The sequence below is a fragment of the Podarcis muralis genome, chromosome 5 (genome assembly GCF_964188315.1).
Source record: "Podarcis muralis chromosome 5, rPodMur119.hap1.1, whole genome shotgun sequence".
NCBI lineage: Eukaryota > Metazoa > Chordata > Lepidosauria > Squamata > Lacertidae > Podarcis > Podarcis muralis.
Genome location: NC_135659.1, coordinates 31581468 through 31600764, shown reverse-complemented (window position 1 = coordinate 31600764; position 19297 = coordinate 31581468). Strand labels below are relative to the sequence as shown.

At 43.4% G+C, this 19297-nt stretch overlaps 1 protein-coding gene across 2 annotated transcripts in view; it reads right to left on the bottom strand.

Moving 5' to 3' along the window:
• Positions 1-19297, bottom strand: part of LOC144327771 (uncharacterized) — a 241161-nt gene that overhangs the window by 36464 nt on the left and 185400 nt on the right. For both annotated transcript variants that reach the window (XM_077928497.1, XM_077928495.1), the window contains one exon: positions 506-711. In XM_077928497.1, coding sequence (XP_077784623.1) covers positions 506-711 — 206 coding nt within the window. The remainder of the gene's footprint in view (positions 1-505; positions 712-19297) is intronic.

Sequence of the window (19297 nt, the reverse complement as noted above, 5' to 3'; positions counted from 1 at the left end):
CAATTCAACTTTGCAATTTCCGCTCTTGTCATATCTGTGTTTTGCATGCCATGGAATGGTGCTTCACTGTGCAACTGAATTAGTTTCACAGTGACTCAAAGGCATTAAAGGATGACTTTGAAATTCTAAGTCCTGACTGGGAGGGATTTTTAATTCCTTCCTTATAATGAAACCATTAACAACAATAACCAAAACTCCTTAACAGTTACACAACCCTGAAATATTATTCTCTCGACTTTGCTGGGTGGACCCAATTTGAGATCTCGGGTGGGGAGTTGAGTGCTTGGTTTGCATAACAAGCAAACAAACATGAGACAAGCACAGGCGTGCAACCTTAATGGTGCTTTGAAACATGAGGGTGAAGAGACCTGTGATTTAATCTAATGGCTGCATCTCTGCAGGGACGTTCTAAATGCCACCGAGTCTGAAAAAGCGCTAGAGCCAGCTCTGCTAGTTTGCGTGAGGGAAGCGGCAGGAGGAAATTCAGACTCTTGTTTTCACTCACTTGGTCAGAAGTATCTCTGTGAGCGCTCCAAAGCAGACAGATGCGATGTGGAAAACAAGACTGGGAGGAGGATCCTTAAAGGCAATCATCATTTGATAGACCAGAAGTGGAATACTGATCATCGCAGCCAGGATTGTGCAGAAGACAAGCCACTTGTGCCATCGCAACAGCATGACTCTCCAAGGTGATTTTTTCTCGAGCTGGTACTGCAGAGTGGGAGTTGGGCAGGGGAAACACATGGGAAAAGACAAGAGAGGGGGAGAAAATGAGTAAAGGCAGTGAAATGATGAACATTAACTGCTAATAGTTTAGAACAGGGGGGAAAAACCTGAGGAATGATTCACGTTGGACCATAAATATACGAAGAGCTGCTGAAAACTTGTTTGGTTTTCACAAAGGGGCTTAAACCAATATCCCCTTATTTGTTAGTCTCGAGCGAGGCGTTTATGGCAGGAGGACGCATTAAACCTTAACCTATGCCAGCACGCGAGATATTTGGGAGTTTTTAAGGATTAAGACAAGAGGCAATGCATACCATTTATGCAGAATGGCCTTGAACTACCTGCAACAGATTGAGATACAGTTATTGCATATTAGCGCTCTGAATCTTCATTCTGTCAGGAGCTAACGGGGAAGGCGCGTCATCCGAGATAAAGACTTAGAGGGCCCAATTCAGAGGCTGCTCTCAGGCCTTCATAAACCTGTCTTTGCCTTGAATAATTTCCATTTTATATCTGTATAAAATGGCTCGAATCTACACCCAGATTTCTGCTGAAATAAATTGGCATTATTTCACCACTGTAAATTCACAGAATGTTGCAAGACATACTACCACGAGGAGGCAATCATCATTCTTCAGGGCGCAGGAAGTGCTAAACTGGCCCAACAGTCTGGAAGGGAACCGGGAAGCAGCTCATAGGCAGCTGCCCTAGAGTAGGAGCAAAACAGGAACTCACAATGGGCTCTACTCTTTTGCTGTCAGCAGTGCTGAACAATTGATAACCAAAAGGCAGTTCTATGTTATCCTGAGCCCCATATGGAAAACAATTGCCTCCTAAATGGCAAGCTGGCTGCTAAATAGCTGCTTATATTGGGGTGGGAACCTTTTCCTTTTTCTTTTTTGAGCACTGCTCTCCTCTTGGAAACAGCCTTACTAGAAAAATTAACCAATAAACTGAAACTGACATGGGGACAAATAGAAGAAGACGCCTTCACCCCGGTATGGCTCCCCTTTATCGTGTACACAGCCCAACAAGACGACAATAATTCACCAACAGCATACAAATCAATACGGCTAACCTGATCCAAAACACCCACCCACCCCACTCACACATGAAAACAAAGATCACCACAGCCAATCACAAATGAACAACCACCCCCTAGGCCAACCCCAACTCCTCTCACCACCAAAGGAACACAAGTGAACAGCAGAGAACCTGCACAAGCAACGCTGACACAAAACCCCACATATATTAAGTAAAATAGAAATATCGCCACCCGACCCCCACCCCCACTCCCCCTTTCCCCCCTCCACCTCTTCCCCCCTTTTTTCCCTAATGTGTCAACAAATGAAACTGATCTGTAAAAAATGTTACTTGAAAAAAAGAGAGACATTGCACATACTTTTGTAAACCAATAAAATCTTTAATAAAAATACATTATTATTTTTTTAAAAAAAGAAAGCTCCAACAATTTGGAATGTTGCTTAAATTTCTACTCATCACCTTGCTAGTCGTAAAACATCGTCCTGGACAATAAAAGCCAGCCAAGTGCCATTAAAATGTGTACAGTCACTCATTCTTTGGCAAATCTTCAGAGGAAGGGAGCATCAAAGTTATTGAGCCAGCTTTCACTGACATGTTTTCCAATGGGCTGATATGTTCAAGAAGTACCACCTTGGTGTGAAAGACTGATGTGATCAAATGGTACCTTATTGTGCATGGAGTTTGAGGGAGGAAAAGTACCAGAAGAAAGTCTGAAGTTCTTAGAAAATTTGATGACTGTGGATGCCCGTAGGAGGTACAGTTCAGGAAGGTCAAGGACATTGTCGTGCCCACTTGCCTTGTCAGTTCCTTTGAAACTTTAAAAAGCAAAGGGCTAACCACAAATGAGCGGATCTTTGTGATCCAGGCATGCTATGTATCCTTTGTCTCTACTGATTGTTCCGAAGTTTCAAACGGATATTTCAAAAGCACATTTCAGTCTGGAGTCCATTTAACATTTAAACAGGTAGACCTTGCCTTGAATGAGTACCACCAAACTCTGTCCCTTCTTTTGTTTTTTTGTTGCTATGTGATTGTAAAAAATAGCAATGCATTGAGAAATGTCACCAAATAAGAGCCTTCTGGAAAACAGAGAACATTCAGCTCTTGCAAGCTTACTATTCTATGCTGTGGTTGCAAAGCATGCCCCAAATTACAGTAGTTCATATCTGTGCTCCTGATAGGTTATGTGACTCACACACTGCGATTACAGAAAAATACCTGTGGGGTGAAATATCCATAACCCATGGTTAAGATTAAACACGGGTTGCAGGTAATCAGTGTTTAAAGTACATTTAACTTGAGTGCAGACAGCCCATGGTACAGACAGCCCATGAAAATAAATATTAATATCTATTGTACGAAGTGAAAAAACTAGCTTACAACTTCAATCAGGTGGAACTAAAGCGCCGTGCTATGCCCCACACGCAGAGTTTGTTAAGCCCAACAGATCAAATGCTCACAAAACAAGGGAGTCTTTCACTGCAGAAGTACCATGACTTACGCTTCATTTTTAAAAAATAAAAAATAAAATATGCTGCCTGGTGACTTAAGGAGAAGTGTAACTGATGCCTTCAGCTGAAGAAGCGTCACAGCAATTGTTTCACAGCATCTCGCATCCATAGAGAAATCCATTGGCTACCTTTGCAACACTTCAGAAAGCTCCCCTGTTCTCCAGATGCAGCCTTTAAATGCTGCAAGTTGGTATGCGCTTATTTTGGAGTAAATCTCAGTGAACGCAATGTGAGCTACTTCTGAAGAAACATGTGTAATATGGGACTATTGGCCTTTCAGCACAGTGGGTGATGCATTCGGTGAGATGGGATGAGCAGGTAGCACTTGGCTGATGCTGAGTGGCAGCCAAGGGGGTGGACAGCCTCCCTGCTTTAAACACATAGAAAACATAAGGAGATGCCTTATACAGCCTTGCATCAATGGTCCATCAGTCTCAAAACTGTCTACATTGGCCGACAATAGTTTTCCATGATTTTTTCACTTGACTTGAAAGATGCCAGAGATCGAACCTGGGATTTTTGGCATGCAAAGCACACCTTCTCCACCCCTGAGCTACAACCCTTCTCCCTTGCTACTACTTCTTCTTTGGCGATCACTCGTAGCCGAGTAAGATTGTCTTCCATAAACAATCACACATCCTTCACACAGATCCACACATCCTTCCACAGTGGGGACATAGGTTTCTGTGCGGGAGTTGATCACGGTGCAGATTTGTCAAGCGTGCCTTCCTCTTAGCACATTTCTCCCTTGCGCCCTGAGTTCGAGTGTCTTCAAAGCCCATGACACCTTTGGTCAAGTCTGTTCTCCAACTGGAGCGCTCGCAGGCAAGTGTTTCCCAGTTGTCAGTGTTTATACTACATTTTTTAAGATTTGCCTTGAGACAGTCTTTAAACCCCTTGTAGACCACCAGCATTACGCTTTCCTTTTTTTAAGTTTGGAATAGAGTACAGTCGTACCTCGGGTTACATACGCTTCAGGTTACATACGCTTCAGGTTACACACTCCACTAACCCAGAAATAGTGCTTCAGGTTAAGAACTTTGCTTCAGGATAAGAACAGAAATCGGGCTCCGGCTGCGCGGTGGCAGCAGGAGGCTCCATTAGCTAAAGTGGTGCTTTGGGTTAAGAACAGTTTCAGGTTAAGAACAGACCTCTGGAACGAATTAAGTACTTAACCCGAGGTACCACTGTAGTTGCTTTGGAAGACGATCATCAGGCATCTGCACAACATGACCGGTCCCTTTACTAGCAGTTACAGCAGTAATGGAAGGCCTGGTTGGGTAGTAGTGCTAACCTGACCTCCCAGCAGCTGAGTCCCTGCTGCTTATCAGATGCTTGGATTGTACAGTAGGAAAAAGCACTTTGAACATGAAATACAAGACTGGATTGACTTTTGGTTTTAGGTCTCTGTGCACTAATACGTTGTAACAGTGAAGAGCAGGTGTTAGTTGCCAAATCCAGTTCTTGCATGAGATTATAACCCATTTACAAATGGATCTGTTTTCTAGGGATGTTTTTCACCATACTTCTCCATGTGGGTCTTTAGTTATAATAGATCTATTAAGCTTAAATATGAGGGAGTACTAACAACTGTTTAATCTGGATCTAAAAATTGGAGAGCAGAAAAATATATATGCTACAAACCTGTTTGCTGTCCTCCACTTACTGTTATTATTTTGGTCTACATCTAATTCAGACTATTTTTTATTTTGTTTTTATTTATGTATGTAATGGTTCTAGGGGTTGCTCGTGCGTAAGTTGCTGCCACTCCTGGCTAGGTTGCCTGGTTGAACCCTCTCTGTCTGGACAGCCTCAAGTTTCGTGGCTGTCTCAGTCGCTGGCAGAATCCGTCAGTGGGCGTCTCTTGAACCTTTTCCAGCATAAAAGCTGTTTGACGCCAAGTCTCCTCCTACTCTCCCTGTGCGGAAGTCTCCTGCGCAGGGAGGGTGTGGGCAGCGGAGTACCCGTACTCTCTCCGCTGGTCTCCGGTGAGGAGTCCTGGAGCCTCCCCTCCGATTCCCCCATCTGCCCCCCTTCTCCACTGGTGTTACGCTGATTTCCTTCCCCCGTAGATGGGCTGCCTCTCTCCCTACTAGGATCCTCTCCGGCATCCCTCTGGAGCCCTCCCTCCGCCTCTAGCTCCGATGGCAGTTCCCTGACAATGCATTTCCCAGTTTTCATTAAACACCTCATACATTTTCCATTTTACAATATTTCCATGCAGACTTCTCAACCTACCCATCAGTGACATTCTAAAAAACACCCATGGCCCTCAAATTTGCTGCATCTCCATTAATTTCTCCACCCTAGTTTTCTCTCTTCAGTTCCTTTATTTTGCCAACTGCTATTCAATGGTTCACCCCTACTTTCAAATTAATCTTAATGCCATATCTTTTTAAACATTCTCCAAGGTATTCCTACTTGCCCCTTGTTTTCCCCTCTTCCTAATTCCTTATTTTAGCTGTCATACTCGCTAATTCTACGAATGCTATTAGTTTATACAACCATTGGTCTTTTGTTAGAATGGCTTCTTTTTTCCAGTTCCTTGCATAAACCATTCTTGCGGTTGCTGTTGCATACAAAAACAAATTGTGTATTTTCTTTGGTATCTCCTCTCCTATTGTAGCCAGTAGGAAGGCTTCAGGGTTTGTTTGTTTTTGAAAAGTGAGTTTACATGTTTGGTTTTTTAAAAAAATAAAAAATATCCATACACCATCTCCCAGAATTTCATGGCATGGCCACCATGTATGTACTAGAGAGCTCCCAGCTTCTAGGCAATTCCAACACAGATTTGATCCTCTCTTATACATTTTAGAGAGTTTGCTGGGTGTCAGATACCACCAAGAAGCCATCTTAAATATATTCTCCTTAATCAAATAGCAAGCCAAAAAAATTATTGTTCTCTTCCCTGACTTCTCCCACGCCAAGAATTCAACATTATGTATAAATCTGATGCCCAGTGTATCATCTAATTCAGCCTAACAGCAAAACCCTATGTGTTTTTGCTCAGAAGCAAGTCATGCTAAGTTCCAGTGGGGATTATTCCATAGTCGGTGTGTTTAGGATTACAGCCTAAATCAAAATTAACCAAGAGGAGAAACATAAAGGTCAAGACTCTATAAACTTGTAGCCGGGCTCTGTAACCTGGCACCTAGACGCACACATTTTTGCTTTGTAACATTTTGTATGTGTTTTTAAGAGCAGCGCCTGAAGCCCAGCTCTCCTGAGCAACCCTACAGTTACATGTCCGTCTCTAAGTGCTTGTTTGATGGAGGAAAAACAACTTCGGCAGGTTTCAAAGGGTTTACGGAAAACAACATGGGACTGGAGAACCACCAGATGAAATATCACGAGTAGGATTTCCACTAGGTATAAAGTGACGTTGTTATGCCCGAGGAGAATGCAAACCCCATTAAAATGTCCTTTGAAGACATTGTCAGCAAATTTGTACTGTGCCGCCACAGTCTTTCAGTACATCCTAATTTGGACACTTCTAAATGTGACTTCTCATTTCACTTCCGCCTGCACTTTTCTGCTTGGTGCTGTTCTGCGCATGGGTGCCATTAAGATCTGCGAACAGTCAGATATCGCTGTTCAAGTGAATTGGCTTGGATTATACGAAGCTTTCCATTCAGGTTTTTATTTTTTATTTTATGCCTCGTGGACTGTTTTGCTGCACTGGAAGAGTCGCGACCCTCTCTCTTTCGACATTTGGACACAATTTATGCTGTCTATTTTACCCTTGGCGAGACTCGCGGCTGGTCTGCAAGATACCCCCATATCGTTTTTATGATAAATGAATGCCTTCGTTAAAATATCTTGGTCCCGCTACAGTAAACGATACACTGGCTCCGAGGACAGAAAAGCTTCTATTAGATGCTGCTTTTACCCAGCCTTTTCTGCTTTAACCAACCTCCCCACCCTCTCCATTACTTTCTTTGTTCTACTTTTGATATTCCTTTTCCCCTTTTTCTATCTTGGCTTATATTGTGATCTTATCGACTGTCAGTTGATGTGGGGCTCGTGTTTCTAGGGATTCTCATTTCCCGTTTGGCTTGTTCTCCAGATAATTTGTCGTAATCTTTCGGTATACTTGGAAAGGTACCGAAGTGCTGTCCTCCTGTCCCAAAGGCAGTGTTCCACAAAACAATAAAATAAGAGTTAGGCCACTCTGATTTTTTTATAGAAATTCTACCCGCTCCTTCATCTTCTGCCTGTGCATTTGGGGTCTGACAGGATGGGGCTCACAGACACCAAGAAATGACAATAGACCAGGGATACATGAGTCAGTTTACCATGGGTCCAAATCCATTTCACATGGTGTTATTCATAAATCTGTCCAGTCCTGTCTCCATGCTGTTCTGTGATTTTTAAATTTAAAAACCTGCATGGAAATGTATTATTCAAGAATGTGTTTGAATATATATTTACTGTAGACATTTCTAAATATAACAACAACAACAACAACAACAACAACAATAATACAGTATTGACTACTGGGAAGGGGATTTGTAGCGGCGGCCAAGAACATGTGTAATTTTAGACTTGTTCACACTTGGCACAGGTACAAGCTCTGTCTACACAGGTGTGAGTGCTTGTGTGAAAGAGCATACAATTTTTTTTGTTTGTACAGCTCAGCTATTGTGCACTCTGGGACACAAACTGTATACTCATTGAATACAGTGTGTGAACACCTGCAATAAGGCAAGGCGCATATGTGATAAAATGGAGAGGAGCTGAAGCTCAACTTGCACATGGAGGGATAGATTTTCTGTAATAGAGAGGAACACACACACGCACGCACACACACACACACACACACACACACATTTGTTGAATGCGATCCATATTTATGTTTATGTTATACATGTAATAAAATCCAATATAAAGGCGGCACAAATAAGCTCTGACAACAAAGAAAGCATTTTGTGTTGTCAGTTACTTCATTTTCCATAGTATATAGAGGTGGGGTTTCTAGGTAATATGCTTTATTTTATTTTTTTAAAGGATTTAAATATCAAAGTTTGCCCATGTATGACCCCAGCTGCATGAAATGCTATTTTGGGGCTGTTCATATAAGACATCTTCAGTCCTTAAACTGATATTCAACCAAGTGTTGAAAAGGTTAATATGGGAACCAACCTTAGAAGCAGGGCCAGCTCTTTATTTTGCCCATAAATGGAACAACATGCACACTTTGTTACAGACTGCGATCTTGGGATCATACGCAACAGTGTGCACCAGACTCTTGATGCTTGCAAGCTCTGACCCGAGTGGATGTTTCTCTTGTCTTTGTAACTCTGCAAGAATGTCTGAGCCTGATTAGCAATTATGCATGATAGCCTATCAAGTAATTAAATTATATACACATTTCTTCTGCTATGGAAGAATGCTCATGTTTCACAGGATGTCTGCAAGAAAAGAAGTCTGTTTATGTTGTGCAGTTTCTCCCCCTACACAATTCCTGCTGGTGAAGTGATCGCGGAGAAAACCTCCTTTGACTCCTTATAATTCCAGCACACCCCATTCCTAGAGAATTCGTGGTTCTCTTTGCCTTCAGACAGAAGATTGCTCTGATATTTTTTATTTTAAATTGTGATCAGACTGGTATGACTCAACTGATCCGTGAGGACATTCATTCATATTTCAGCTTGTGGGAAAGAAAAACAAACAAACCACCTCTCTTCATGTTGGGAATGTTACTCTTTTTGCAAAGAACTCACTAAAAGGTAAAGGGACCCCTGACCATTAGGTCCAGTCGTGACTGACTCTGTGGTTGCAGCACTCATCTCGCTTTATTGGCCGAGGGAGCCGGCGTACAGCTTCTGGGTCATGTGGCCAGCATGACTAAGCCGCTTCTGGCAAACCAGAGCAGTGCACGGAAATGCTGTTTACCTTCCCGCCGGAGTGCTACCTATTTATCTACTTGCTCTTTGACATGCTTTTGAACTGCTAGGTTGGCAGGAGCAGGGACCGAGCAACGGGAGCTCAGCCCGTCGCGGGGATTCGAACCGCTGACCTTCTCATCGGCAAGTCCTAGGCTCTGTGGTTTAACCCACAGCGTCACCCGTCACTAGCACCCACTTATTTCGTCTCGCACGATAGCTGGGTGTCTTTTTTGTGCAGTATACTTTTGGCCAAGCAGGCTGATGAAACGCTCACCTTGCGATTCAGTTTTGTTCCAAATCTTACAAGTTATGGAGCGGTCAAGGCAGAACCCTAAAAAGCCATAGGAAGGTATGGCAAGCAGATATTTCTGGATTACAAATCCCATCATTCTTTGCGATTGGTCATGCTGGCTGGAGCTGATGGGAGTACAAGACTCCAACAACATTGACAGGGTTGCAAGTTTCCCATTTCTGTCCTAAAGAAAGAATAGGCAGAAGGGACAAGGAAAGCAAAAGCGAAGGGCATGAGAAGGCCATAGACCAAAAGAAGGAGGCTTGGGGGGATCACTGAGGATTAGGAATTTGGCGAGGGAGTGAAATGAGAAAGGGAGCTTGGGGGAAGTCTGAGAGGAGAAAGAAAACAGAACAGAGAGAATATAGCTACATTTGCAGCTTCTGGGGACTGGGGAGAAAATTTGAATCAGTTTGCATTTAAAAGCAATATTACTCAACTCATACTTTCCAAGCAAGACAGGAACCGAAATATAGCAATCCCTTGAAATTCACACTTTTGTGAATTTTGCAACACCACTCCGCAGCCAAGTAATGTGCGCAAAAAGGAATATACTAGGTTGAATATATAAATGCATATATTAGAGAGGAAAACCATACAAAATACTAGGGTTTCCATATTTCAAACAGTGAAAACCCAGAGCTTTTTTGGGGGGGGCGGGGGGCAAAGTTGTTGAGCTTTCTTTGGCAAGATCGCAAAAATAAATTTTAAAAATGCTGTTTTTGAGCTATTTTAAGGGATTTTCGCCCAGACATATGGCAACAGTACAAAATGCATTCTATTAAGGAAAGTTGCCTTGCACACATGTTTATAGCAGACAGCCTTTCAAATCAACGCTAAAATTCTGATAAATTTCCATGAGGACTTACACCCCCCTCACAACTGATGTGGAAAAGTGGAGAACTGAAGTTAAGATTTGGAAAAATGAGAAACTGAGAGAAACTGGAATTGACATATTCTCCCTTCCTGCAGAGGTAAAGGATCGTATATTGACTGGCGATAACTCCCCATATATTTGGCTGGCGGCCTATATATTTGGCTGCTGCACAGAATCAGAAGAAGTTTTGTTTGCATCACCCGCTAGCCATAGCAATAAAATAAAATACAATGCACTGAAGCTAGAGGCAAAAACTGAACCAGACAAAATACACTCTGGAGGTTTACATCAATAATCAAATAATAGATCTTATTCTAATTGCCCCTGCTAACAATTGTGCAGTTCTTGCTGTCACCTGATTATCTTGATCTGTTAGAAGAAAGGCACAGTAGCAATGGTTGAGTGACTTGGTATGGACAGAAGTAGAGGAATAATAACCTCCTGCACAGTTGAGCTATGCTGCCCAGACTAGAATCTGGAATAGACTGGAGTGAATAGGGGGGAAAGGAGGATGGGGGAAACATCTTTCTGTAGCTGAAATAATACAAAGGAAAATCATATATTACATGGGGAATTTGGAAAGCTGCACCTAAAGAATTTATTTTTCTACACTGCTGTTAAGGGTATCAGGTGGTTGCTCGAGAGCAATCAGGCAAGATGCCTCACTAGTCTGTTCTAAAGCTTTCTTATTGGTGCTAAAAAAAACCTTTACAATGCAGAGCGCCTCTATTCCATTTCTTGCTCATTCACTGGCAGAATCCAAGAGTGGGCGGTCCTTAAATCTTCCCCAGCAGAGTAGTTTCTTGACCCCCAGTCTGCGCCTCCCCTCTCTGCGTGAAAGCCTACTGCGCGAGGAAGGCTTGGGTAAAGGGGGACCTCCCTCCTCCCCGCTTTGCTCAGGCAAGGTGGCCTGGCACCGCCTTGCCTCCTCCGAGCCCTGCATCTCCTCCCCACTAGAGGCATGGCTTCCTTCCTCCGCTGAGGAAGTGCTGCTTCCCATGATCTTTGGGGGCTCTCTGTAATCCATCCGCCTTTTCCCCTCTCACCCCTGAGCCGATGGCAGTTCCCTGACAACTGCTGCTAAAGTACAAGTACAAGAATACTTGGCTAGTCTAGATGTATTCAAGTCTCCAGGGCCAGATGAACTGCATCCAAGAGTATTAAAAGAACTGGCAGATGTGATTTCAGAACCACTGGCAGTCATCTTTGAGAATTCCTGGAGAACAGGCGAAGTCCCGGCAGACTGGAGGAGGGCAAATGTTGTCCCTATTTTCAAAAAGGGGAAAAGAGAGGACCCAAATAATTACCGCCCAGTCAGTCTGACATCAATACCAGGGAAGATTCTGGAGCAGATCATTAAGCAGTCTGTGAGCACCTAGAAAGGAATGCTGTGATCACCAATAGTCAGCATGGATTTCTGAAAAATAAGTCATGTCAGACTAACCTGATCTCGTTTTTTGACAGAATTACAAGCCTGGTAGATGAAGGGAACACAGTGGATGTAGTCTACCTTGATTTCAGCAAGGCATTTGACAAGGTGCCCCATGATATTCTTGTAAAGAAGCTGGTAAAATGCGGTCTTGACTATGCTACCACTCAATGGATTTGTAACTGGCTGACTGACCGAACCCAAAGGGTGCTCATCAATGGTTCCTCTTCATCCTGGAGAAGAGTGACTAGTGGGGTGCCACAGGGTTCTGTCTTGGGCCCGGTCTTATTCAACATCTTTATCAACGACTTGGATGATGGACTCAAGGGGATCCTGATCAAATTTGCAGATGACACCAAACTGGGAGGGGTGGCTAACACCCCAGAGGACAGGATCACACTTCAAAACAACCTTGACAGATTAGAGAACTGGGCCAAAACAAACAAGATGAATTTTAACAGGGAGAAATGTAAAGTATTGCACTTGGGCAAAAAAAATGAGAGGCACAAATACAAGATGGGGGACACCTGGCTTGAGAGCAGTACATGTGAAAAGGATCTAGGAGTCTTGGTTGACCACAAACTTGACATGAGCCAACAGTGTGACGTGGCAGCTAAAAAAGCCAATGCAATTCTGGGCTGCATCAATAGGAGTATAGCATCTAGATCAAGGGAAGTAATAGTGCCACTGTATTCTGCTCTGGTCAGACCTCACCTGGAGTAGTGTCCAGTTCTGGGCACCACAGTTCAAGAAGGACACTGACAAACTGGAACGTGTCCAGAGGAGGGCAACCAAAATGGTCAAAGGCCTGGAAACGATGCCTTATGAGGAACGGCTAAGGGAGCTGGGCATGTTTAGCCTGGAGAAGAGGAGGTTAAGGGGTGATATGATAGCCATGTTCAAATATATAAAAGGATGTCACATAGAGGAGGGAGAAAGGCTGTTTTCTGCTGCTCCAGAGAAGCGGACACGGAGCAATGGATCCAAACTACAAGAAAGAAGATTCCACCTAAACATTAGGAAGAACTTCCTGACAGTAAGAGCTGTTCGACAGTGGAATTTGCTGCCAAGGAGTGTGGTGGAGTCTCCTTCTTTGGAGGTCTTTAAGCAGAGGCTTGACAACCATATGTCAGGAGTGCTCTGATGGTGTTTCCTGCTTGGCAGGGGGTTGGACTCGATGGCCCTTGTGGTCTATTCCAACTCTATGATTCTATGATTCTATGATTCTATGATTCTATGATTCTATGATTCTAAGATGAAGGTGGGATTGCAGCAGTTGGCCTTTTGCCTGACTTCAAGGTCTAGACAGACCTTCCATAACTATCCCGATTTGCCTGGGACATTCATGGAATTACAGAAACCATCTCGGTTTCTGACAGGATCCCGGAATGTCTTGGGGGGTGAGCTGGAGTTCGCGCCTTGTGGGAGCCAGCTGACTCACGCCGCAGTGACACACCAAAAGACATGCACTGTAATTTTGGTTAGAGTAATCTTGGAGGGCATGCCGGACATCATGTATAAGTGCAGGTTAGAGTAATCTTGGAGGGCATGCCGGACATCATGTATAAGGGCTCATTCTGAGAACTTGGGGAAAAGCAGGAACTCCCATTAGTGCCCAAGCTGTGACCCCACCTGAATAGGGAGAGCTTGGCCACAATTTCCCATGCTCTGGTAACCTCCCATTTAGACCCTTGCAATGCATCTGTGATTGCTTTGAAAAACATTCCAGAAAATGCAGTTGATCCAATGGCAGATGAAGATGATGGACCTGACTGGAAGAATCCGCAACCAGAAAGAAGAGGAATATCAAGAAGATTGGAGGAAATTTAAGGACTATTTGAATAAATATTGTAATATTAAAAACTAGAAGTTACTTGAAAGTACCAAAGAAAATGCAGTTGATCCAGAACAGAGATACAAGATTGTTAACTGGGGCTGGGTGATTTCAGCACCTTCCATCTAGGTTTCGTCAGTTGCTCTTTTTTTGTTTTCACTCAGGCCTTTTAAACAATTTAGGTAATCCAGGGCTGCGCCCTCACTGCGTTTCCAGTGCTAGGTTTCTAATCCGTGTTCAAATGACAGTAGGCAAAACGCGTATATATATCCTTTACTTTGTTAAAAAATACTATAGTTTGATGTGTTGTTTCTCACACTGACTGGAATCCTTAAGCCATTCCTAATTTGTCTCTAGCCAAGGTGTGAAGACCTTTGCATGGGTTAAAGACACCTCTGCCCTTCAACACAAACAGAAATGAACCTGACACTAATGAAGCTGTGCTGATGTGAGCAGCTGTGGAGGGAGAGCTCTGCAATGCACAAAACCCCCCACTTCATTATGCTCTAAGGTGGCAATGTAAATACGCCCTGGGCCTCTGTTTTTAATGCTGAGGGTGCGCTGAGTTCTGTTTTGTTATTTAGGTAGTCCCCCAGCCATCATTTTAAAACTGTTTTATGCTTTACTTTGCTTTACGTTTTATATTTACACACACACCTTTTTCTGGGGGTACGCATACCCCTAAACATTTTGTGAATCTAAGTTTGGCCTCATTGTTCAAGAGGTAAAAATCTGGACACACAAAGTTGTTGAGCCCGAACCAGAGCCACCCGCACAAAAAATAAATAAAATTTGAACACCAAATCCAGGGCATTTGCTTTAAAAGGACCCCGAAAAGAGGACATGTCCGGAAATTCCCTGCCGTATGGCAACCCTGTATAAGCTGCCCAGAAAACTCTTATGTCTTGGTGGTGGCATAAAATCAACACAAATGGTGTGCAGAAAGACACTTGCACACATACATTCGTGTGAATAGAGGCTCTGTGCAATCGCTCCAAATGAACACACACTTATTTCCCAAGTGCCTTCTTTGAATGTCCCAAAGCAACTATTAATGTGCTGTTAAATTCTGATACCAATGATCAACCAACCCAGAGGTAGCAGAACTCACACTCTGTGGTACTTACAGTCATCTGTACACAGCTCAGCCTATCTGCAATAAGGATGGATGGGGGGTGGGGGGTGGGGAGAGGGTGTGTGTTCTGCACACAGCTCCGCAATGATTAAACCACTTCAGATATTATAGTGTTCTGTTCCTGAAGGATAGAGTCACCACATATTCTTTCTTGATAGGGTTTCACCCCCCATCTTGGAAATGCACAAGGACAAATCAGATCCTTACTACTACTATTGTTGTTGTTGTTGTTTCTGGGAAATACATCTTAATTGGCGCATAAATATCTCCGTTCGGCTTTCAGGAGGAGCTTCACTCCACCAGCTCACATCTCTGCCGTGACGGCATTTGAGGGTGCTCCGTCATGTCGCAGGCACCTCCAGCGATATTTTAATTGCCTACGAACAAATCTGCACATTCCCCAAAGCCCAAGAGAGCGATCTGGGCCAGCCCTAAATATATATTAGTGTGGGTGTTGGAAGAGGAGTGTCATATCAAATTGAAGTCTGAGAATGTCTCCAGGAAATCAAAAATCTTTATATTCGCAGTTATAAAGGGATCATGCTGATGCACCTTCGTCGCCTGCGCAGGTGTTGCAGGGCATGATTTAAATGACGCTGCCTTGCCCTTCGCTGAACTGCTCCCTTCTCGGCTGCACACCTGGACGCACAGCTGCTGAACTCCGTGGGCCTCCCGAGCAAACTCCCAGCCAAATGCCTTTTGGAAAGAACAGAGCCGACTGCCCCATCTCAGGGCCAGGGCTTGAATGCATTCGCTCGGAATTCGTCTGTAAATGTACATTGTTAATTTAGAGCCTGCTCTTCATTAATTAGAGGCTTAGTGGCAAGTGCCATTGAGCTATCTGCTATGTTTAAGGTTACCTCAAGCCCTTGTAAATGACTCGCTGATAACAAGATGAATCCATCTTCATTACTTGGCCACTCCTGTCTCGGTATGCTCTGCTTCCTGTAAAAGGGCGATGTCACTTGGAACCATAGAATTAAACTTTTATCCAAACCAGATTCTGCACTTTCACCTCTCTCTCTTTTTCTTTTTCTTTATTCAAGTCATTCCGATTTATTTCACCTAAACGACATCTGATTACCTAACATGGAGAAGAGCAGCAAACGCAACCTGAAACAGCCAGCAGATCCCCTTTTTCTGCTTTTCCGTGGGGGAGCATTTCACCCCATGGTGTGTAAATAAAATAAAATATTTTTTCCCCATTTTTCTTCTCATAAAGTTATGCCTTTGGATAGGATGAGGGGAGGTGTTTCCCTGAGGAATACAGGAAATTAATTTTAAATCTGAAGAATAAATATCTTTTTGTTCGGGTTTACTTTTGCTCGCTCTTTCAAATATATTATATGCACCGCGGCAGACTGTATGTGTCAAATCCACCTGAACTGTTCGTGCAAGCTTGTACTTTTGCCCAGATTTCCACTTCTGCACACCGGAAGCCACAAACCTTGCCTAAAGTTCACTATATACCTCCTCTATTTGTGGCTTTCAGCTAAGGCAAGGTAGCTTGGATGTAATCATTGACTTCCTAAATGCATGCCCCCCCCCCTTAAGCTGAAAGCCCAATAACTTAAAGACACAAACTAACCTTTCTTGGCAGATGGTCTCTGTACGGAGCCACTGCTAGAGAGAGCTAATGTTACCCGGCATGGTCGTTTAACACATTAGGGTGCTTACAGGTATCACCTGCTGCTCTCATGAACCATGGTTCGATGTAAAGCATCACTGGCTGGAAAAGGTAATTGTAACCCTAATGAGAAAGAGCTCTTCCAAAGTTTTGATGCTCTGTGTTGATGTAGGAAGGAGGAAAGAGGGGGAGAAGGTAGAGATGCTTACAGGAAGCTCTCCCCAAACTGAGGCATCGAGCCTTTAACTATGTGACGCTGCTATGTTAGTCACTCTTGTCAGCCAGTTCAGTAAATATAAGCAAGTAAATTCCTTGTCAGTTGAGTGACATTGCGAAGAAGTGATCAACTGCCACATAGTCATCAAATAATTGCACCTTACAATTAGTATGTTACCCCCTGTCAGGGGTGCCAACTTGAATGAAATACTGTAAGCCCCATCCCACATAATCGATCACATGACACAGTGCACACGCACCATTTGAATGGGAATACCCACCAATTTTTGGGGGGGGCTGCCCCCTCAAATAATTTATTGTGCCCCTAAAAGTTGGCTCCTATGCCCTCTGTGATGGACTCTGGCTATCTGCACCTGCATTCAAGGATTCTAGTCCTCAGGATAGAATAGAGCAGCGTTTCTCAACCTGTGGGTCCCCAGATGTTGTTGGACTACAACTCCCATCATCCCTGATCTCTGGCCTTGCTAGCGAGGGGTGATGGGAGTTGTAGTTCAACAACATCTGGGGACCCACAGGTTGAGAAAGGCTGGTACAGAGGATTTCTAAAATGTGAGAGCAATTGTTTGACAAAGAATCAGCAGCAATAAAACAACTCCAAAACATATCCAGTTGGATTGGACGTTTTTGTTTCTCTCTTTGGCTAGTTGTAGACTTTGTATCCCAGACTGAAGTCATCACCCTATTCGAAGGTTTCTACAAGTCCTTGCCCTTCTTTACTCTAAACCACTGGCAATGTCTTCCATGGAAAATCTGTGGGTAGGGTTGCCAGACCTTCAGGGTTGCCCTGGAACCTCCATGTTTGCTTTCTTACCTCCAGGAGGCAGGTGAAGGGCTGGCTTTTTCTCTTTCTTTCTTTCTTTCTTTCTTTCTTTCTTTCTTTCTTAGCACAGTGTCTACTATCAAAGAGTATGTTAGTAATACAACCCGGTGTTCTTTGATGCTTGAGCTCTGCTCAACTTGCAACTTGAGAAACCACTACGCTGTACTGAGCAGCCACTTTTGTAATCGAATTCGAGTAATGAAAATTTGTAAGAGAGAGAGAGAGAGAGAGAGAGAAGTAATCATCTTCGTGTATCATCCCTTTATTAACCGGAGCCTTCATTAAAGGATAAGGGAGAAGAGGATTGCTAGGATGCTGTATTTGAACACATCACCTGTGGCATCCTCCCCCCCTCCACCATTTCCCTGATCCCTAGCTTTTGTAACAATTTAGACGTGGCGTTATCTACATTATACATGATTGAAACAGACAATCTCAAGATGAACTTTTCTTAAATTTACCGGAAGGATGAGCTGAACGCTTTAGGTAAGTGCTCTTTAAAGTTAATGTGCTACTGTACAAAGAAAGCTCCCCCCCCCCCTTTTCAAAAGATAAAGCTTATATATTGTGGTGGCGGTGTCACCAAGTACAATGCTGCCACTGAAATGGAGGTCAAATCTGAAGGTTTTTATTATTTGCCAGCAAAAAGCAATGAAAAGTTGTTTAATTTTTTTTGTTACTATTATTCAAATGGAAACTGTTTTCCAGCTTCTGAGTCTTAGATCCCTGGTTAGGGTGGGGTGGGGGCAAGAGTATCACTCAGCTGTTCAGGTATTGTTATCCAATGTTGCCATGGAAGAAAGAAAGAAAGAAAGAAAGAAAGAAAGAAAGAAAGAAAGAAAGAAAGAAAGAAAGAAAGAAAAGAAATCCAAGAAAAAAAATTGGATCCAAGTCAGGTCAAGGCGACTTTTTTTCTTGCAAAGGTTAAAAGCTATTCCAAAGGGTTACAGCATCCATAAAGGCAAATGAAATTATATATAAAGACGGATGGAAGAAAAGCAATAATTGAGATAAACCATGACTGGTTCGGAAAGCTTTAGACTGAGAAAACGCTGATATTAAAGCTGGGAAATGGAAAGTCTTTCAAATCAGCTGTCACATCAAAGAGTGCAGAATTTCATTACATTTGCAACAATTATGTTTACTTTTTAATGTTTACTGGGCCTTCTGATGCAGTCCTCTTATTGTTCAGTTAAGCATTTCTGTAATAACTTTGGGGAGGGGGGAATATTGTGATGCCGAATCTTCAACCCGCAGCTATCAACCAGTGACCCAACCCGCTCCCTGCATCCGTAATATCACAAGCCTTTGTCATGGAAAGAGTTATTGAGGTCTCAATCAATTGTATTGTAAAGTCACAAAACCCGTAGCACGATTTGGGTAATGACCGTGCAGGAACAACTGTGGGCCTAGATATATATTTCCCGGTTTAACCCCACCCTGCATCTCTTCTGCTTTGTTGTTTGCCATTAATGGAATGAACAGCCATTGTACCGGAGCAAGTATTGCAATGCGGAGCCTCTAGTCTATGGCAAATTAAGCCGGCCACGAGTACGAGATAACTGGGCCAGGAGCCTCTTGTGGCCTGCAGAGTCAAGGGATGAAAGCAACACAAGTGAGGAGTTGATTGCAGGTTTCTGATTAGCCCACAGCTCCTTTAGCACCGCCAGATGTGCAGGATTGCACCCAGCACGCTGACACTCGGTTCCAAGATCTCCTTTTTTTCCTGCAAAGATGCAGCTGCCACCGCAGCCCATGCTCAAGGTACAAAGACTTCGGCTTGCTTTCAAGTCAGTGGCAAAAAGGGATCCGCATTCTACAGCTGCCTTCTCTGTTTCTCCTTTGCAAACTTAGCTTTGTTTAGGTCCAGGAGTCTG